This window comes from Amphiprion ocellaris, chromosome 4 (genome assembly GCF_022539595.1).
Source record: "Amphiprion ocellaris isolate individual 3 ecotype Okinawa chromosome 4, ASM2253959v1, whole genome shotgun sequence".
Lineage (NCBI taxonomy): Eukaryota > Metazoa > Chordata > Actinopteri > Pomacentridae > Amphiprion > Amphiprion ocellaris.
In genome coordinates, this window is record NC_072769.1 from 21611682 (window position 1) to 21634514 (window position 22833).

Below are 22833 nucleotides of genomic sequence, written 5' to 3' on the forward strand. Positions count from 1 at the left end.
GGTAAGTTAGCCACCTGTGTTAATTAGCCCGCTAGCTAACTTAGCCGCTTAGCTAGCTAACGCGTCCGGACCAACTGCTCAAACACGACAAAACACAACTCTTCACAAGTCGCTGACTTAACGTACAACAAAACAACGCTACTGGTTAGAAGTATTTATCTTCTTACCGTGTTTTACTCCAAAAACAAGATCAACAGCAGCCAGAGATGCTACCAGACGTGCCGACCATAGATGTACATAGACTAGATACGCTAGCACGCTGTCTTCTATATTGTCTATGGTCTGACCAATCACTGCTCTCTGGCTCCGCCCTTTGAGAATCTTGTTGTCGTTTGGCTCCACACTTGCTGATGACCACTTCCGGTCTCAGAAAATGAAAAAAACGGACCTTTTTTCGTTTCTGTCTCTTACTGATTTTACTTTCTTGTTATTCTAAATATAAAACGAAAATTAAAGCATTTTAAAAAATCGTATATCACTTTTTGATCATGAAAAAGAAAAACACCTTGTATTTCAATTTTAATTTTTGTATTTTAAAACGAAAATCAAATAATCACTCGTTTTTTGTTTTTCAATACCCGTTTCAGAAGGGAAAATCCAATTACCAGATCCGTACACGGACCCACCACACACACCTTTGACACATTTCCACACATTAGTTGAGGAGCTGCGAAAAACCTGGTCGCCCCAAATTATTTTACATCTGGCGAAGCTCTCCAGCAAACTACAGTCGGATGAAGAGTCCAGCCACTCGTCTGGCCCGGATTCTGCCACCAGCGCGGATGAAGCCGATTTTATCGAAGGAATTGATCATTCCAGTGACATGTAAGTCTGTATTCATGAGAAGTTGTTTGTTTTGAGTTGGAGAAAAATAAAGAAAGTATAATATACATGGAACGCCGCCGAAAGCATTCCGCGCAAAATACGCATCATTTTTACAAGTCATGTGCTGCGCACAGCTAACGTACCACGTAACTTTTTCTGTGTGCAGCATTTACAATGTTGGGAAGGAGGAGGAGGAGGAAGAGGAGAGAATGGAGGTCTCCTGCTGTCCTGGTATCCCAGCGAGAGGTCGAGGGACAGACCGGCCTCCAGCCAGGAGACGCTGCAGCAGCCGCTCCACCAGCGAGCGCTCCGGTCCAGAGGCGCTCCCTACAGCTGGCTGGAAAACTGAGAAGGAACCTGACAGCTTACCTTCTCTGCCACATTTCCTGCCGAAAAGGAGGCCAGGTGTCCAGCCACCTCTGTCAGAATATGTGGACAGCCCTTCTCCATCAGACCTGTCCAAGTACTTGGACCAGGAGACCATCAAAATACTGTTTCTGATTCAACTCAGTAAAAACGATTTTCTTTTATTTTCAAATGCACTTTTTATGGTCTGACCATGGTTTTGTACATAAAATATGTGTTCATAAGTATCTGGCACACTTAGAAATTTGATAGCACTATTGTCAGTAATTTGTTTTGATGTTGATGTTGTCTCTGCAAATTTTGCAGTTTTGTTTATTTTCGTTTTTTTTTTTTTTACAGGTCACAAAATTGACCATATCTCAAAAAGCAAATTATGTACAGACTCCAAATAAATTTCCTGTGGTTCCAAAGGATATTGTGCAACTTTTTCACATTTACAAATTTGAGGGATACAGCTATGCAATTTCTGTATTTTGAAATATATGTGAAAAAAACTAAAACGATTTTCATTTTTTAAAGGTTTATTGCACTTTTAAGCAATTTTTGGTAGTAGTTAAGACATAAGTCAATACATATTAAAAATTGGGATATCAGGGTTATTTTGATGTAAAGCAAATAAAAATACTCCAAAAAATGGCACTACAGCATGTAAAAATGTAAAAATATGTCCTGGCGGACTTGCACAATGGTGAGTCTTAAAGGGTTAAAGGATCAATGACATCATATAAACACACACACACACACACACACACACACACACACACACACACACACACACACACACACACACACACACACACACACACACACACACACACACACACATAGACTATGTACAGCTTGGGTTTTCCCACACAGTTGGACTGTTTATTGCTGCCTGGGCCATGAAAAATCAATGAGAAAGTGCATTTATTTTAACAGGAAACACGTTTGGCAAATCCAACTTATCTAATGAATCCCTTTTCTCTACACTAATGTATGCACCCTCATCACATACCAGAGAAACAGAAAAACAGCCATTAACAGAAGGAAAAAAACCATCCAGCTAGGGTTTTTATGAACAACACATTTTACATATTCCCTGTTATTTCTAAGCATTCATCTGCATCATTCTGCTTGGATGACGCCGGATTAGTCGTTTTACAGTACGTGGTGTGTGTCTTTAAGAGTCCACTTTGCCGTACGTCCCCTCCGGAGGTCGGTAGCACTTGGGAAAGGCCATCAGCTGCAACATGTTGAAGGCATATTTCCTGCATTTAATGTTCTTTTGCACGTTCTCAATCCGACATCCTTCCCTGATGATCAAATGAAGAGGAGTGAAGGGGTGAGGGGGGAAGACGGGAGAACAAAAAGTAAACATGAGTGGGTTTTCAATGACGTTTGTGATGATAAAGACAAAGAAAGGCTTCAAAAAAGAAGCTTCTCGACCAAAATACAAACAAGATGGCTCCCTCGAACAATAACTTGTGTTCTTGTTGAGTTTAGTTTTATTTCTATTTATATATCTATGTTTTAGTATTTGTGTGTGTGTGTGTGTGTGTGTGTGTGTGTGTGTGTGTGTGTGTGTGTGTGTGTGTGTGTGTGTGAGACATTTCTGGAGTAGAATATACGAGGTGCATAATAAAGGTCTGTTGTCTTCCTAATGACTTACTATTAAGTCTATTTTATTACAGTAATGAGGATATAATGATGTATTATAATCCTTAATCCACCACAGATGATACACAACAGACTACTCCTGCAGTACAACTTCCTACAAACCCTGCAACAGTATTTCACAATGTTCCTTTATTACGGTTATTGTGACATCCAAGTGCTGCTTTTGCTCTGAGGTTCAGACGTTTTTCATGATTGTTCGCTTTCATTTGTAAAGTTCTGTCACAACTAGATGCTGATCAGTCTGATTTTTAAAAAAAAAAAATGCTCTCAAACTCCTAAACAATTGCTTCAACAAATATTTGGCATGGCTTTTTGTTTTGTTTGCGCTGATCAATGACTTCTATCTGAGCAGAAAGGGGTTCATAAGGCTGAATGAGGATTTTTATAAATTCTGGCAAGTTCTGATAGAGAAGACTGTGACCTACTCAGCCTTCATGAACACTGAGCAAAGTGGTCCTCCTTCCCCTCACCAGCTGTCTCTCCTCACATCCTCTGCTTCCTCCTTCCACCAATATTCAGTATTTGATTTGGAAGTAAATGAAGAGCCCTAGCACCATGCTGGTCACACACTTTATTACAATACAGCCTTCAATGTCAATTCTAAAAACTGTCTTTCAGCCAACTCCTGGCTCATCTGCTCAGTTTTTAGCACCTTGACATGCCATGACATTGCATTAATGTACCTCTGTTAATCCATCACTCATCAGAGATTATGTTTCTGTTTGGAAGCATATTATGGGCTGGAGCAAGAGCAGTAAGTGTTAGATTAGCAGAAAAATGAGACTGAGGCATTGTCCTCCAACAGAGACAGAGCTGTGCTGAAGTTTGAAGACATCTTAAACATGGCGTAGTCATTTGTCATCTGCCACAGTGTTGATGAAAATGAAAGATTTATATTAAACATTAAATACCACAGTGGCATGGTGGTTAGCACTTTCCCCTTGCAGTTAGAAGGTCCCCAGTTTACGTCCCGGCTTTCCCAGGATCTTTCTGCATGGAGTTTGCATGTTCTGCCTGTGCATGTGTGGGTTTTCTCCGGGTACTCCGGCTTCCTTCTACTGTCCAAAAATATCCATCCATTATCTATACACCATGCGATCCTCATTAGGGTCGCAGGAGGCTGGAGTCTGTCCCAGCTGACTGAGGGTGAAGACAGGGGACACCCTGGACAGGTGATCAGTCTATCACAGGACTACACCTAGAGACAAACAATCACATTCACACCTACGGACAATTTAGAATCACCAATTAACCTCAGCATATTTTTGGACTGTGGGAGGAAGCTGGAGAACCCAGAAGAAACCCACACATGCACAGGGAGAACATGCAAACTCCATGCAGACAGATCCTGGGAAAGCCGGGACGCGAACCAGGGATCTTGTAGCTGCAAAGCGAAAGTGCTAATCACCACGTCACTGTGCAGCCCGTCCAATGATGGGCAGGGAAGTCTATGCATTCTTGTTGTTGGCAGGAAGAAAGATGCAGAATAATGCCAGGCTTATCCATGAAGTCACAGTATTTGTGTATATTGTCTACACAGTATTTGGTGTGAACTTTGTCAGTGTTAGTCTTGGGAAGGTTTGTTCTTGTAAGAAACTAAGGACTAACTTATTAAAAAACTATCCTAGGATATCAGGACACAGTAAATGTTTAATTGCTGATAATGGAACTTAATATCACCAGACCTAAATCAACTTCCCCAGTCTCCACCACTGCACAGGGATTAACGCCTTGCAGTTTGAAGTCGATATTAAAACACTTGCACTAATTACCTTCAGACAAAAAGCCGGTTAACTCATAATACCACCGTTCATAAAAGAACAACCAGCGAACACAGAAGAAAGGAGTGAGTAGAGATGGCACTGGCAGCAGTTTATTGATATTTTGCAAGCAGAAAAACAAGACTTAAAATGAGCCACACAACCAGTAAGTGGGAGCTAACGAGCAGCAGCGCAATGGGATAAAAGTGTCGTGACGCCGGCTTGTTCTCCGTCACGGTGCCAGCCTCCGGGTCCTCCCACTGCCCAATGTCTCCCTGGGTGAGCCGACTGCAGGGGCGCCAGTCAGAGTGAAGCAGAACGAACAGAGACAGATCAAAATACTACAGTGTTAGTACAGTATAGATGCTGTCTAAGTGGACTTTCCAGCGCAGACTGACGACTTGAGAGCCATCGCAGGATCGCACCAGAAGGCCCACTTAGACACAGAGCCAGCAGTACAGAAAGAAGGCCTTAACGAGCAGCCACAGACGAGCAGGCGGTGATGGATGAAGCAGAAATGTGGGAAACATGCTGCACTGTAAGCCACAAAATGAAATGACTTGATTGGAGGATGGAGGCATGCAGCTTTTAATGCAACTTTAACGACAGAAGTTGTATCTGAATGCGTCTTCATTACATCTGACATGCATTTACTAAAGTGAAAGAATGATGTACAGCAGTGATTTAAGAGGCTGTTGTAGGATGTGAGGATTGCTTTAGGTTTTCTTCGCAGTATTGATTTCCGTCTGGATGGCATTATACTTCATCCACACTTTGTTTATGACAGATCTGAGTTAGTGGAGCTAAAAATATCTTTATCTAACTGTAAGACGGCTTCGCTTGATGTAATCAGCACCTTTGGACATGAGCAGAGATCACACATCCATGTGAGAAACTCATGACAATTTGTTGGTTGTTGAGCCTTTGAAAAAAGACAAACATGCCTCAGGGTTTTAGTTGGGCAGACATGAAATACCTGACAGACTGAGAAAAGCATACTGTACATACTCAATCTGCATTCTGGATTTTATGCACAGACATACAGTAGTAGCTACACAACCGTTCAAAAGTTAGGGGTCACTTAGAAATGTCCTTATTTTTGAAAGAAAAGCATTTTTTTCCCAATGAAGATAACATTAAATGAATGATAAATCCAGTGTAGACATTGTTAATGTGGTAAATGACTATTCTAGCTGGAAACAGCTGATTTTTAATGGAATATCTACATAGAGGTACAGAGGAACATTTCCAGCAACCATCACTCCTGTGTTCTAATGCTACATTGTGTTAGCTAATGGTGTTGAAAGGCTAATTGATGATTAGAAAACCCTTGTGTTATTATATTAGCACATGAATAAAAGTGTGAGTTTTCATGGAAAACATGAAACTGTCTGGGTGACTCCAAACTTTTGAACGGTAGTGTATAAGGCACCAACTATCGGCTTCTTTTGACTACAACCAGCTGTACAAGATCCAAACCAGGCATTTCCACTTATTAAAGGCAACAGGCTGTGCTTCCCGTACAGTATAAACTTCACTGACTCAACATGAATATAAATTATTGACTAAAGTAATGACGTTAAACGGTGCTGGCACCAGACAGGTGTCGTGTGACGAACCCAACCGAAATCCTTTTTTTAATCGTGATAACAGCACTGACTGTAACAGAGATTCCTTGAACTACACTTGACAACTCAAACAGCAACAGGAATCAGTGTCTATATTATATTCCTACTTCAGGAAAACAGGCTCCTTCAGTGAATCTTTATAACACACACACAATAGAGGAGCTATAATCTCCATATTTGTCACTACATTTTCAATGCTTTTACCCCATTTCAACCCTAAATTAATCATAATTTCCTCTCATTAAGGTCAAATCAATTACAGGAGTGTATTTCGATGCACAGCCTTTTTAATTTAGAACCAAACAGTCAGCATTTTAAGAATGTTATGTTCTGATTTTAAAGTAGTCTTTGTATACTGTAAACTCAGTAACAGAAGATCAGTAATCTATGCCTGCAGGATATCACTGATCATCCGACATCACACTTCATCAAAGATTTGACTAAAGACAGACATTTGTGCATTTAATTTAGACAAAACCCAAAGCTTTGCATTTTCACTAAGAGAATGAGCTTTTGGATGTAAATACAGTCATCTGAGACGTGAAACTGTACCGCTGTTCTGCTGCCCTGCGGGAGCTGAGTGGCATGTGTTCAAACCTTTCACACATCAGAAACAGTCTGACACACATAAACTCAGAGGAAAGTGTTGGACAATTGGTATCCTTATTATATTGTACTTTACACATGTGCCCGAGGCTACCTCTTACGTGCTTGCCAGTTGTAATTTGCTTGGCAAATAATGCTGTTACAGATGTAAGCGTTCTCTCTGGTGACACTTAAATCTATTATTAAGACCCATTTCTGAGACAGAAACCGTTCGGCTTCCTTTGTGTTTGGGGTTACGTAGCATATTAAATGTTAACTGCTGTGTCAATATTGGCTAAGCAGACCAAAGAAGTTCTTGTAAGCAGAACAGTGTGTCACGTTCTAAGGTTTACCTTAAATAAATTTCTACTTTTGCAGGTTTGAGGAGAGTCATCAGATGTTGTCTGGTTCTGACTACTTAACCCCTGTACAGCCTGACCCATCAAAAAATAGCCAGAAATTTCTATTTTCTTTTGGAACTGAGATGTTTATTAATCTTTTTAACAAAATATACACACACAAAAAATGCCATAGAATTTTGTTCAGGATATACACTGCCCATCCAAAAATAAAGTTGCACACCCTAACATTTCATTGGACCATCTTTGGCTCTGAGATTGACACACATTCAGTGATTGGTAGTTTTCTGTATTTGCGTCTCTTTCTTCATCTAACACAGCTGCCATCAGCTGGCCTGTACAGGTCATTACCTCAAACATTTCAGATGTGCACCAGTGCGCTGAGAAATAGTCTTATCAGATGTGGGAAGATGCAGATGTTTACCCTGCTGACAGACATTAAAGGCGGCAGAGGGACATGCATGGCTGCCTTTGAATGTGTGAAGGGGGGTGGAAGGAGCACATGACGATGTTTACACTGTTATCAGCTGGGAGGTGAAGGTGCAAACCAAATGTCTCGGATGTGTGTGATGGATTGTGTGGGTGCAGGTTATTACTTCAACCAGATGTTCACAATAACAGGTTTATTTCAGCTAAATAAAGTGCTACTTCTAAGTCTTTTGTAATGCTGAAAAGTTACCCAAAATGACAAAAATATGTCTGACATTTTTAGAAATTATTCTGAAATCATTTGAGAAATCTTTTCAGGTTGACGTCTGTGGATTGTCCAGAGTAACAGGGACATTGTCTACAGAAACATTCAGGTATTTAATGCATTTTATCACACTGAGCTCCCTTTACATGAATGTGATGGTAAATCTGAGGGATTTAAATTATCCAATGGCTGCATACTGCAGGTTAAAGCAGAAAAACACGTCTTTCTGACTGGCTTTTTAAATGCAGTGTGTTTTAGGACTGACTTGAAGAATAATTTGCACCCATAACAGTTTGACATCATCTTTTATGCAGTGTCTTACCTCCGCATACAGTCCAGAGCACGAACGAAGAAGTCCTTGCTGAGCTGGTGTTCATCACGCAGGAGGGCACACTGCTCTAATGTGACAGACATGGATGTTCGGTCTTTGGCACTTTTACAGCTGGTAAACCTGATGCCATTTAATCTTCGGCAGATCTGGAGGGAAGTGGAGAAAACATTACACGCACCATTAATGAAAACTGTTGATGTTTTTTTTTGTCAGTTAAAGTGATTCAACTTATTCGGGGCTTTATTTTATATTTTCTTCTAACATACACTTCAAATCATTTGAAGCTAAAATATCTGATTTTAACTTTTTCTTTACAAAGCTGGTTTACACATTTTCAAGAAGAAAAGCACTCAGACAGCACAGTACTCTGCCAAGGCTGCTCAGTCATTGTATGATGTCCGACAGCTGAAATCTTGGAAAAATTTGTGGCAGAAATCACAGCAACATAGAATGTGACCATTTAATATAGATGCACCCACAAACAAAATGACCTTGTGCTGAGCACAGGTGTGTGTTATGCATGTGTACATTATGTACGGATACAGAATCGCATGACCGAAATATGTACTGATGTGACTTGGAAACACCCCCACAATTGAATCAATTGTTCCTTGTATGGTTTCCGATGGATAAGTCCTGATAAGTCTGCAGTGGTGGATTTGTAGTAGGATCACAATCATGTGATCATCAGCAGGCAGCTGACGTAGTGTTCACTTGTCATAGTTAGAGTGACGCTGTGCCGCTATCTGGCAATGATACAGAAATCTTTAACCAATCCGTGGATCCAGACTATAAGCTGCATCACTGCCAAAATCTAATCACTTGGTCCTTGTGTCATTTCTGACCTTCCCTGAAAATTTCATCCAAAGCCGTAGGTCCATTTTTGAGTAATGTTGCTAACGGACAGACAGACAGACAAGCGTATGCTGATTGTCACATAACTGCCGCGTTCCTTGGTGGAGTAACTAGAGAGCTTTATTCTCAAGTGACAGATATCTGCTAATTCTGATTCTGCTGCTGCTGCTGCCTGAGCTTGTTTTTGAATACAGATCCTTTTAGTCAGAAAAAACACCAAAGATGATATTTCTGGCTGCATTGTTAAATGTCCACCACTTTCGTCCAGTTTGAAATGTCTCAACTATTTGAAGAATAATTCTGATCATTCATAGTTCTTTGAGGGTAAAATCTTAGAACTTTGGTGATCTGAGGTAAATGTTTCTACAAACATTGGATCTGGTAACACACTACACTAAGAGAAAAGACAAGGAAAACATTATACCTAAGTATGGTGGACATCCTAAAGTTATTGACTGAATAAATCACACAAGATCTCAGTTCTGCGCACAACACTGAATGGCAATACAGCTTCTTGAACTGATTTCTGAATCGTATACTGGTCCTTTATACAGATCCAATCAACTTTTTAAATACATCTGCACATACACTGCAGTTCAAAAGTTTGGGGTCATTCAGACAATTTCATGTTTTCCATGAAAACTCACACTTTTATTCATGTGCTAACATAATTGCACAAGGGTTTTCTAATCATCAGTTAGCCTTTCAACACCATTAGCTAACACAATGTAGCATTAGAACACAGGAGTGATGGTTGCTGGAAATGTTCCTCTGTACCCCTATGGAGATATTCCATTAAAAATCAGCCGTTTCCAGCTAGAATAGTCATTTACTACATTAACAATGTCTAGATTGTATTAATTGATTAATTTAATGTTATCTTCATTGAGAAAAACTGCTTTTTTTCAAAAATAAGGACATTTCTAAGTGACCCTAAACTTTTGAATGGTAGTGTATTTAAGCTCAAGTATCATCAGAAAAGTTTGAGTAGGCAAATCAATTACACAACCATAGCAACAAAGGCTCCTGCATACTGTTGCATACCCATTGACAGCTATCACTTTGATGGGGGAAGGTGAGGGGTTGTTGCATGCGAGGCATTCACAGCAGGCTGAAGCTTGTGCTTCTGACATGCAGGGAGTATTTTTCAACAAAAGCCTGATATGTGCCTTTTAAAATCAGCACAGAGCTGCGGCCATGCTTTTAGACTCTATGTCTTCTTCTAACACATTCTTGCAGTGCCTTCAATGAATCATAAGGACTGTAAGAACACGTATAACAACTCAATAACAGCTACTGAATAAAGTAAAACAATAAAGGTCGGTGTCTATATGGTATCATCTTCCAAAGTCAATCCATCATGCTCAAACAGCTGCTTGTTGCTTGGCTCAGCGCTCCCATTAAAGCCCATGAAAGATTAATATGTCAAAAACATAATACCGGAATACATCAAGAATTCAAGTGCGATCATAGTTAGCTTTGTTATACAAGACAGAACATTTTGTTATGTGTCTGAGAGACATCCATCTTTCTTGACAAGGACAGAAACTGTACTCACGGTTCCAGCAATCCATAGTATCTCCACATTCTTTCTCTTCTTCGTCACTACATTCTGCCCCAAGGTTTCAAGTAATTCCTTTATGTCAGTCTGTGTCTGGAAACATGGTAGACCTGTTTGGAGAAAAACATCAAACACATTGCCAGTAACTGTTTGTTTCATGTTTGGCTTTTGAGAAAAAAAAAGGAAGTTTACAAGGACAGGCTGTAGCTCAGGAGTGAATGCAGGTTCTCTAGACTGACCTTAATACTTTTCATGCTGTTTAAAAGAAGTTCAATTCTATACAATACAATACTGATGGTTAACAACAAGTTTTCTGCACATCTTTGTATTGACTCAAAAATGCAAGATTCTTTTTTCTGCAGCACTGTGACCTGCAAGTTCCAATAAGTTTCAAAGGCGTACAGCTAAAGGACATTTGTCCTTGGCAAAAGAGACGAAAAAAACCCTGTGCACTTACATTCTAGTGGCACCTTTTCACTTAACGATTTGTAATAGGCTTCTAACGTCTCAAAGTTCTTCTGGTTTATTCTTTCTTGCAGGGAGATGTCTCCAAACCTGAGGCGATGACAGGAAAATAAGGGCAGTTATGGAGGAACGTCATCAATTTTTAACAGTTAGCAGTCAAGTCATTTGATGTACAAGCAAATCGCAGCAGTAAATGCTGCACTCAGAGAAAAACAACATCCTTTGACATGGAATGTATTTGCTTTTTGAAGACAACCCAAAGTTTTTTCCCCCATTAAACACAGGTAAATACAATATTAAACAGTTACTTGTGACTCAGGGAATGTGAGCGTGCCTTGAGCGGTTTGGATGCCTGCACCAATGAAGGATAATTTTTGTACTTCCTTCAAGAATAAATGATAAAGAACGAGCACTGTAGTTCTTTAGCTGTCAGGTTTCAGGTATAAGATGCTTTGGTGAACATGTTCACGTGAAGAGTGCTCGTTCTTAAGTGCATTAGTTCTTCAGAGTGAACAAAGAGCGTCTGTGGTACCTCTCTGCTATAGTTTGTTGCTCATTGATGCCCACGTTAAACAGCACCGGGAACACTCGTAGAGGCTTGCCCTCCTTGATCTCCTCTGGCAAGGTCTGGAAAACCAGCTGTGGTAATGGCACTTCTACAGTGAAGTGGTCTCTAAATGCAAGGAGAGAGGAAAAAGAGAATCAGAGGGCGTAAGAGAAAAAGAAATTAAAAAGACACATGATATGTTTTGCATTTGGGAAGTTGTATAACGTGACACCTACGACAGGCCTGAGCAAGCTGTGAGAAGATAAACTGTGTGTATACATGAGATGGAGGGAGTGTAAGTATGCTGGACAGATTTTCTGACAGACTGATATGGAGGTGGGAGGAGCGAGAAATCCTGATATCACGCTCGGCCTTATTTGTACAGCTCGATTATAGTTGTTTGGTCATTGTCTTGAAAATAGATGATGTTTTATTGCAGCGAGTGAGGAGGAGTTCACGTTCCAAGCAACTTCAACACTTCATCTGCTGTGGTGTGACAGCAGAGAAGTCATGTTTCTCATATGTGGAGCAAAGTTCATAGAGATACAAAAGTCAGATCTACTTCCTCATAACCATCCGTGCTTGGCATTTTTCCATTTCGTAGGTCATGAAGTTGTTTTATTGGTCCAGACAGCTCCAAGCTTTGCTGCCATTTGTCTGAGTTTTCATATTTTATGATTCCGCGTGGATAATGGCTCACATATACCTATAATAATTATGAGAAATACTGACTTTAATGAAGAACCTGCGACAAGACGCGAATTCACACCCTGGGGTCTGGAATTTTATTCACAGGCTGCAAGCAATTAAAAATGCAGGAGATTTCTGTTACGATTTCAGTTAACCACTAATCAGTACAGTTGAATGCTCGTTTTATCTTTGCTTGACAGTGTGCTAAATATAATACATGGATATTATAAATAGTGTTCAGTTCTAGAATCACAATCAGAATCAGTTTTGTTGACAATTTTACAAAAAAGGTAAGAAGTTTTTTTTAAACAGCAAGTCAGTAGACAGCAAGTATAACGTTGTTTACACACTTCATACAGTCACATAATCAAATTTCACCTTCTGAATTCACAGACAGCAGGCTACTCTTTGAGCACTTTGCTGGAGGTGTAATAAAAGTGGTTTCAAAGTCCAAACATGGAGACGAAGGTTTCAGCCAGCATTCTTAAATAAGCTTCAGTAAACGGATTCTTGTCAAAGAGGAAATGGCTGCAGCTCAGTCCGCTTGTAATGGTAATGCTAAAGTCTTTGCACAGAAGGTAACAGGGCTAGTACAGAACGCACAGTGTTTCTTTAAACAAACAACCCTTTTCACTTGTGCCAAACTGTTAGCACTTTATTTTATGAGTCGTATAAATTCCTCAACAGTTTACCAGGAAGTTATGTAAGAAGAAAATGTGTAATTTGGCAATAATTATATGCTCTGGTTACAATATTCTGAAAGATTAGACATAAGTACCCGCTCACTTGTAAGCTCGCAGGTAGCAATTACTACAAAGTTCTTTCACACCACAAAGTAACAGGTGTGTCAGATTAAAAACCCTGCCGACCATTAAAACTTATCTGGACTGAAAGCACATCGACTGAATACTGTCTACACGCCCTGTAATTGGTAATAAATTACATAGTTTTATTTCCAAAAGGCGTTCTCAGAACTTAGACTTTCAAGTAAATGATAAAAAAAAGTGATACACAAACTGATATCGTATGTTATGAAAGGTTGTGGCACTCTATAGCTTGGTCTTTAAGATCATCATACAACAGAACGAAGCACTAAAGCCAGCAGAGGCGGGGCTCATGTCTCACCGTCGGCCACACACTAAAGGCTGGAGATCACCGAGTTCATCCGTCTTGGCCTCTGTAATCTTGAATGCGACTCTCTGCAGGTCTGAGATTCCAACCTCCATGTCCTCCAGCATCCCGATCTCCTCACCTTAAACAAGATCAGCAGTGATTGTTGATTAATCATTTGATTATTGTCTTGATAAATCGATTATTTCCTTGGTCTAGAACAGGGGTGTCAAACTCATTTTAGTTCAGGGGCCACATATAACCCAATTTGATCTCAAGTAGGCCAGAACAGTAAAATCACAGCATAATAACCTATAAACAACCACAACTCCAACTCTTTCCTTTGTTTTATTGCAAAAAAAGTACATTCTGAAAATGTTCACATTTAATGAACTCTCTTTTTACAAAATATTATGAACAATCTCAAGTTTCTTAAGAAAAATAAGTTCAATTTCAACAACATGATGCCTCAGTTTATCATTTACACATTACAACTTACAGAGTGTCTAAAAAGGTACAAAACATTTAGTCACAGGTACCTGGAACTGAATGAAACAGTATTTTACTGTATGATCAAAATGACAAAAGTCAGACAAAAAACAACAAAAACAAGATAAAATATTACAAAAATGAGACACAAAACAACAAAAGCGAAACACAAAATGACAAAAAATGAGAAAGGGCACGAAACAAACAAAAAAGAGACAAAAATTAGACAAAAAATTTACAAAGCAACAAAAAAAAATGGACAAATGATAAAAGTGATACAAAAAATTACATAAATGACACAAACAAGACAAAAAATTACAAAAGCAAGAAACAAAACCACAACAAAGACAAACAACATAAGCATGACAAAAAAACCCACAAAATGACAAATAAAGCGAAACACAAAATGTCAAGAAGACAAAAAACACAAGCGAGACAAAAAGGAAAAACAAAACGACAAAAATGAGAAACAAAACGACAAAAACATGAGACAAACGACAAAAGCCAGACAGAAAAAAACAACAAAAACAAGCAAAATATTACAAAAGCGAGACACAAAATGACAAAGAACAACGAGCAATCTAAAATTTTACTTTACGATCAAAACAACTTGTCATGGTCTAGAAATTATTTTAAATTTATAGTTTTACAAATTTACAATTTGCAGTTAATGTCTACTCTGTAATTTTCACTCTTTTGAAAGTCGTCCCGTGGGCCGGATTGGACCCTCTGGAGGGCCGGTTTTGGCCTGTGGGCCGCATATTTGACACACCTGGTCTAAAAAATTGTAAAAAAAATGGTGAAAAATGTTGATCAGTGTTTCCCAAAGTCCAAGATCATGTCATCAAATATCTTTTGTTTACTGTCATAAAGGAGAAAAAAAAACAAAGAATAATCAAATTTGTGATTAATTTAGTAGTTAACAGAGAACTAATTAATTGATTTATCATTGCAGCTTTACTGAGCATACTAAAAACCAAAAATATTAACATATATATGCCAGAAACCCCGTCTTTTAGTTGCTTTTCTCCCAGCTACTAGTTTTGCTGAGTAATACATTTCACAGTTTTCTTAAGGGCACCGTAAGCTGTAGTACACCTTTAATTCAGTCTCTCATCATTGTATTTATCTGACAAAGATCCAGTATTCTCAGGACACTGTGTGTATTCTTCACCTGGAACGCTGAGTATCGAACATAAAGAGATGAAAGTGTCAGTAATAAAAGCATTTAGCCAAAACCAACACTGCAGTGAGTCACCATTGGGCTACATGTTATTACTTGTTACAGCCTCATAACTCATCATCTCTGGTGAATTCACTGAAACCAAACAATCCTGTTGAGTTTTTTCCCTCTTAGAAAACAAATAAAAATGAATCGCAGCATACGTGGTGTAATTTTTTTTTTGGATACAATGTTCTAAAAGTAAAAGATGATGTAATCATGGCAAATGCTATTAGACTGAAGAATATAGTTAAAACATGTAAAAAAAAAAAAAAAATACATAATGATGAATATTCTAGTAATGACTGATGTTCTGATGGTATGGTGTGTCTGTGGAGGACACACAGCTGGAAAATCATAAACTAAAACGTATTTTTGGTGTAAAGACAGATCAGAATTAGTAGAAAATTGAAATATGGAGTACTCAAAACATAATGGTGTATAGTTAAGGCCATATAACTGTTAAAAATGTATAACAAACTTAACAATACATAATGGTATAATATGCATGAAATCTGTCACAAAATAATAGGGCAGAGTGGGAACATGTCTGGGCATGTTCTCTGTAAAACATGACCTAATGATAACCTAATGTTTAAAACAACAAATAAGTCTGGAGTTCCCCTTAAAATAGCATTTTTCTCTTGTCCCACCTCCCTGATGACCAAATTGAATCTCAAAAAAAACAGTAAAAATTAAATTTAAATCTCTTTATTTTTTGATGTTTTTTTCATAGATGTCTCTTGTAATTGTGGGAATGTTTTTTTTTAATCAACACAATATTTTAAATAATAATTATTATTCATAGAACGTGTGTCCCACAACAACCCTGTTAGTATAACCTTTTTAGCTGGTAGAAGAAGAAAACAGTGAATCACATGAAATGCTGGAATTAACATCATCAAACAGTTTTCCTAAAGAATGGGCAAAGCTATGTCCTCGCTTCTATTTTATTATTTTCATAACATTATCAGACTGAATGTCTCACTCTACCTCATGCAACCCTGTTATGCATATTATCAGCATGAGACTAATTCTTCTGACTGTTTCCATCAGTCAAATTATAATGGTGTCAGAACTATCTCTCCAAAAATACGCCCTATAGGTGTTGAGAAAATGATCAACTCTCACAGCATGAAAGACGATGCACAGCTCAGTATATCTGTTTTTTTTTTTTTTTTTTTTTATTGTGGTGTTATCATTGCTAAGAACTATTCCTGGGTTTTCTGTTGACAATAAATCCTCCTCCTGGTGATTTTTTGAAGATCTTTAAAGAAGCTTTTTGGACATTTGAACATGGTCAAGTCTTAGACTCTGTCTCATGACTTGGGACTTCAGAAGAAGTGACATTCAGTTGAGGTTTTGAGATTACCAGTTGTGATTTACTCACTGTAGGTGCTGAGCAGGCTCTCAAACTGGGCCACCAGGCCAACGAGGTGGAGCTGCCTCAGGAAGCCTTTGTCTTGCATTCCTGCGTACAACCTCATGACGAAACCACAGGCCAAGGCTGCCAGCTGTTAAAATGCAGGCACACACACACACACACACACACACACACACACACACACACACACACACACACACACACACACACACACACACACACACACAAACGTGAGCGCTATCTGTTCTAAGTTATTCTCGCCACAAACAAGTAAGCAGCAGATAATATGCACTTACACTACCGTTCAAAAGTTTGGGGTCACTTAGAAATGTCCTTATTTTTGAAAGAAAAGCTTTTTTTCCCCCCAATGAAGATAACATTAAATGAATCATAAATCCAGTCTAGACATTGTTAACATGGTAAATGACTATTTTAGCTGGAAACAGCTGATTTTTAATGGAATATCTACATAGGGGTACAGAGGAACATTTCCAGCAACCATCACTCCTGTGTTCTAATGCTACATTGTGTTAGTTAATGGTGTTGAAAGGCTAATTGATGATTAGAAAACCCTTGTGCAATTATGTCAGCGAATGAATAAATTATGACATTTAGAAGACGATCTGCTTTACAGCCCAACTAGCTAAATTGAAAAATGTTCAAGCATTGTGCTGACATCAAGAAGGTGAAAGATTAGCCACTGTGTGAGTGATATTGTGAACATATAAAAAATTTACTAGGGCTGTTTATAGATCTCCTTAAAACAAGAGAAAAGGAGGAAAAACGTTCACCTCAGATGAACAAAAACAAATAAATCACTGAGCTGACTTCACGTCCTCCAGAGGACTTGTAAAGAGTTGTTTACTGCAGCCACCTACTGCCTGACTGAAGACCACGTCTCTTCTCTGCTGGAGGAGGAAACCCTGTGGAATGCTGCAGGCTGCCTCCTGCAGGAGCACAAAGGTCATGGCTCTCTTCGCCTTCTCCGCCACCTCCATCACACACTCCTTTAACCTGGTCACCAGAGGACACAACTGCTCCCTCCAGTCACCTGCAGAGACAAATGGGATGGGACACTTCTGAGTCACAACAAATAATTTATCTGTGAGGTGAAAGTAGTCAGAAGCTCCAGTTTCCTTGGAAAGCAAAAAAGGGAAAACCACACAACCACAAAAATGCACTTTAGCGTGAACATAACAGAATAATAGAATGAATGAGTGGTAATCTGACATCTCCAGCATAATTACCAAGTTGTGATGTGTCAGCGTGATATGAGCAGAGGTGTGTGGTTGTTCTGTAGCAGCCTGGTGTCATTTAATGAGTGGACGGATGTGCGTAATGGGACTGTGATTTGGCATGGCACATCTCAAATCAGAGGCTGCAGATTTCTTAACATATGTGTCATGCTGCCTTCAGACAGCAGCAGGCATTTAACGAAGGTTTACATACAGTATGAAACAGCTGTGAAAAACAGAAGCTGTAAGACCCATCTATTAATTCAGAAATCCATGTGGACGGCTTTACGGATGTTTCAGCTTCAGCCACGTTAAATGTTCACTTTCGTTGCTGACTTAAACATATGCAGTTTGGAGAGTGTCTGGTTCAAATAACTTGTTCACATTTATGTTTCAAATGATGAGGTCTCGGGCTGCACAGTGGCTTGGTGGTCAGCACTGTCTCCTTGCAGCTAGAAGATCCCCGGTTTGCATCCCGGCCTTTCCAGGGTCTTTCTGCATGGAGTTTGCATGTTCTCCCTGTGCACATGTGGGTTTTCTCCAGGATCTCTGGCTTCCTCCCACAGCCCAAAAATATGCTGAGGTTAATTAGTGATTCTAAATAGTCTGAAGGTGTGAATGTGAGTGTGATTGTTTGTCTCTATATGTAGCCCTGCGATAGACTGGTGACCTGTCCAGGTGTCTCCTGCCTTCACCCTAAGTCAGCTGGGATAGACTCCAGCCCCCGGCGACCTTTATGAGGATTAAGAGGTGTATAGATGATGGATGGATGGATGTGCAGATCTATGAAGTCACAGCTAGATTAAGTAGTGTTTACATTTATGCTTCAAATGATGAGGTCTCTCCTCTGCCACACTAAATTCTAATGCTGACCAAGATACCTACAGCTCCTTTTGCAGTCACTTATTTCAATGAACCTTCCAACTGTTTGCACTTTTCATCCTTCCTGTGCACTGTGTACACTGATCTGGCCATTGAAAAACCATGTAGATGATGAAAATTTATTTTTAAAACATATTTCAAAGGTGAACACAAAAATTAAGGTCCCTCAAATTGTTAAATATACAGCCATATATATGTATATATATATATATATATATATATATATATATATATATATATATATAAAAGAAATGGATCAGCTAAGCATGATGAAACATTAAAAAATCTTACATAAATGTTCAATCAATGTATTTTGATAGTATACAGTATACAGTGAATACTTCTGACCAACCTGTTGTACCAAGATGGTACAGCTCCACTCAGCTAGTTACATCAACTAATCAGCTCAACCAAAACTAGCTAACTCATCTATTTGAATGTAAAATACAGCCATAAGCAGTAAAACGTTCAAAGAGGATAACAAATTGGTATGGTCTTTACTGATGTACAATACCCAATAAACATCAGTCATCTCACATGATGCACATGAACGCATAAAACCTAGTTAGAAATGAGACAGGCTGAAATAATTAGCTAAAACAAACAGCTGAATGTAATAAGTAGTTCAGAGCGATCTCTCTCTGCGTTCACATCAGACATCCTGTTTCAACAGCAATCATTGCATCACAGTGAAAGCTTCCCTCCACTCAGAAAAATGTGTTTTGGTCAGTTTCACTTCTCTTCGATGTTTGATCCTCACTCTGCAGAATGATGTATGCTCAGGATTTGACACTAGAAAGAGGTTTCTAAATTCATATGCAGAAAAATTATTTCAGTTTCAGGCAAAAGCTTGATTTGTAACATGGCAAGTGGTTTAGAAGCCAAGTATGGTCCAAAAGGCACCTAGTAAAAGGGTGATGTACAAACATATTGACATATCGGAACAGTGTTTCGGTGATGTAATCTTTTCTTAAGTTTCAAAAGTCTAATTCAACTTGTTACATTTGTTTTACACAGATGTATTTATATTTAAATGCAGTGCATTCTGTATACATTACCATTCAAAAGTTTGGGGTCACCCAGACAATTCACACTCACACTTTCATTCATGTGCTAACATAATTGCACAAGGGTTTTCTAATCATCAATTAGCCTTTCAACACCATTAGTTAACACAATGTAGCATTAGAACACAGGAGTGATGGTTGCTGGAAATGTTCCTCTGTACCTCTATGGAGATATTCCATTAAAAATCAGCTGTTTCCAGCTAGAATAGTCATTTACCACATTAACAATGTCTAGACTGTATTTCTGACAAATTTAATGTTATCTTCATAGAAAATAATTGCTTTTCTTTCAAAAATAAGGACATTTCTAACTGACCCCAAACTTTTGAACAGCAGTGTAGATAGAAACAAATGTGCAGGCAAATTAAAAGTGAAAGCAGTAAGAATTTATCCAATGTAGTCCTCATTTTTTCTAGATTGGTAACACCTATGGGCTCTTGGAAATAAATGTTGTACATGTCGATTCCAGGTTCCTTCAATTTTTTCAAAGGTGTATGGCATTAGAACTTTGTTATGCTACACAAAAGCCTTTTTATTGCTCTATTTGCTTCTTGTCAGTTGTGCTGTTTTCATACAAGTGCAGGGTTTTATATCTCACTGGAAAATAAGCCATCAGTGGGCAAAAATTTGACAAAAGCAAAGAAATACCACAAAACTGCTAGTGGGTAAGAGTAAATGTTGTCAATACAGACAGACAAATATGGTTGATATTAGGATGAAATAACAGTCCGATCTCAATTTTTCCTTCTCTCACAATGACAGTGTTGCTTTTTGCTTACATGTGCTGCATATATCATTTTTTTTTAGAATTCCTCCATCAGGAGCATATTCAAGACCATTTTAGAAGATTCTCCTTCTAATGCAGGTCAGCTGGAAATATTAAGCACTCAGCCAGGGAATATCTCATGAAGCTATGAGTTAGCTATAAATCATTGAAAAAAACAGCTTTTCTTTCAAAACTAAGGACATTTCTGAGTGACCCCAAACTTCTGAACGCTAGTGTACACATATATGCACTAAAACTGCTGAGCAACATTGTGTAGCATTTGGGACACAGCTATAAAGCTCTGTTCACACCAGGTTTCTGGTGAATCTGATGTTTTCCACGGCCAGCAGGGGGCACTGTTGGTTTAATATTGTCCAAGGTGAGCTTTCTGCTCAGCTGCAACATATTGAAAAGTTCTTGGGCTGGACGAGTGAATCAGTGTGGACAAACACATACGCACGGAGTTGGATGCGACCCAGAATGTGCAGCGCATCAGCCTTGCCCTTGCCTTGTCAGAAAAATCATGTCTTATCTCATTCTGCAAATACCGCCTCCACACAGAGAAGGAGGAAACAGAACTCCAGCTGTCATCTCCTCACCGGCCCACCTGTCCAAACATCCAAACCCCCACTACGCCTTGTCATCAAAAACCCGGGATTCAGTGGTCTCCACAGGAAGATAAAGCCTCTCTCATTATTCTGCCCATGTTTGTATTTAGACAGGCAGATGACCACTTGCTCTGAGCCTGTTCAGCGTCTTAATAAAGGTGCTCTGGGGGTTGAGCTTATCTTTCAGGCTGCACACCGGGCGGGTGGCCTTGTTCTTACCTGCTGGCTCACTTGGATAGAAAGACACACATACTGGAGACACAAAAACACATCCACAGATGCCTCAGAGTGACAGACAGACAGACAGACAGACAGACACACACACACACACACACACACACACACACACACACACACACACACAGACAGACTAATGCCGCTGCTCGGTCTGCCAGTTGGCCGCTGCAGTAGCCTGGGCACTTGTCTGAACACAAGCTTGAGGCAGGATTTCACTGGACGTAAGGGAAGACTGGGCAGCTTGTGGTCAACAGTGAATGGCTCTGCATATCAAATGCAGCTTTCATCCACTTCTCTGGCAACAGTTTAAGTTTCTCCTCTCCTAATGCTTGAACAACAGGGAGCCTGCATGGTGGAAGTGAATACTGTGTCACTTTTTTCAGTTCGGGCTGAAGACGCCCTGAAACGGCTCACTGTTAATTCTCGCAGTGAAAATCGAGCATTTAGTTTCCATTCATCCAATCACTATCTATACACTGCTTAATCATCATTAGGGTCGCGGAGGGTTGGAGTCTATCCCAGCTGACTATCACAGGGCCACACAGAGAGACAAACAATCACACTCACACCTATGCACAATTTAGAATCATCAATTAACCTCAGCATGTTTTTGGACTGTGGGAGGAAGCTGGAGAACCCAGAGAAAACCCATGTATGCACACGGAGAACATGCAAACTCCATGCAGAAAGACTCCAGGAAGGCCGGACCTGATCTTCTATCTGTAAAGCAAAAGTGCTAACCACCAAGCCGCTGTGTAGCCCGAGCATTTAGTTTATTTTCTCTTATTCTTTTGGCTGAAAATTGCTTCTTAATCTAAAACTAACTGCAGTTTTGTGATGGAACTAACGGGAGATCTGAGATAAGTCCCACATGTAGCCACTGATAATAATGCACTGGTTAAATCCAATTCTCCATTGTGCCACATATAAAGTCAAAAACAATGCGATGGACTGCTGCCCAGCTTCTTCTCCTCTGTCAGCTAGGACATACATCTATTATCTACACACCGCTTAATAACAATATAAATAAAAAATGGGCTCACAGGACTTAATTGTGACACATTTGTTGAGTGAAGTTTAAAGTTTTGCAGAATGATGTCCAAATAATGTTCAAGGAAAAAACAGTGCTAATTTCTACATATTAAGGCATGTAGTACCGTTTTGGAGACTAAACTTTCTGAAAAACAGTGACAAACACCTTGTTTTGTCACCTGTTTTAGGCTAATTCATTCTACATGTTGCACATGGTAGACTGCAGAGGTGGTGTTTGGATTTCTCAGGTTTAGTAGGGAGGCATTAGGTTGGCTTTGGAAACTGGTGGACAACAGAATGATTTTACTGTAAAACAAAACAAAACAAAAAAAACAGCGACACTTCAAAATCAAAACAGGCTGACAAGAAAACAAAAATGTCAATCCACTTTCTACTGAAACTTTAACCTCCTGTTATGATGAGGGTCAAATTGACCCATTTTAAGGTAAAAAAAAACCCAAAAATAAATAGTTAAA

The 22833-nt window shown here is 39.2% G+C and overlaps 1 protein-coding gene across 8 annotated transcripts in view; it reads right to left on the reverse strand.

The window, feature by feature from the left end:
* Positions 1-1694: 1694 nt before the first annotated feature.
* The window catches only part of inpp4b (inositol polyphosphate-4-phosphatase type II B), a 207977-nt gene continuing 186838 nt past the window's right edge, over positions 1695-22833 (reverse strand). For 7 of the 8 annotated variants that reach the window (XM_055010157.1, XM_055010159.1, XM_055010160.1 and 4 more), the window contains 8 exons: positions 17409-17581; positions 16537-16660; positions 13451-13577; positions 11621-11761; positions 11081-11178; positions 10621-10733; positions 8199-8353; positions 4702-4898 (listed from right to left, as the gene is read on the reverse strand). In XM_055010157.1, the coding sequence (XP_054866132.1) occupies positions 4724-4898; positions 8199-8353; positions 10621-10733; positions 11081-11178; positions 11621-11761; positions 13451-13577; positions 16537-16660; positions 17409-17581 (1106 nt within the window). In that variant the 3' untranslated portion in view covers positions 4702-4723. Of the gene's footprint in view, positions 2487-4701; positions 4899-8198; positions 8354-10620; positions 10734-11080; positions 11179-11620; positions 11762-13450; positions 13578-16536; positions 16661-17408; positions 17582-22833 lie in introns of those variants that run through there. The other variant, XM_055010158.1, reaches the window with a different exon arrangement.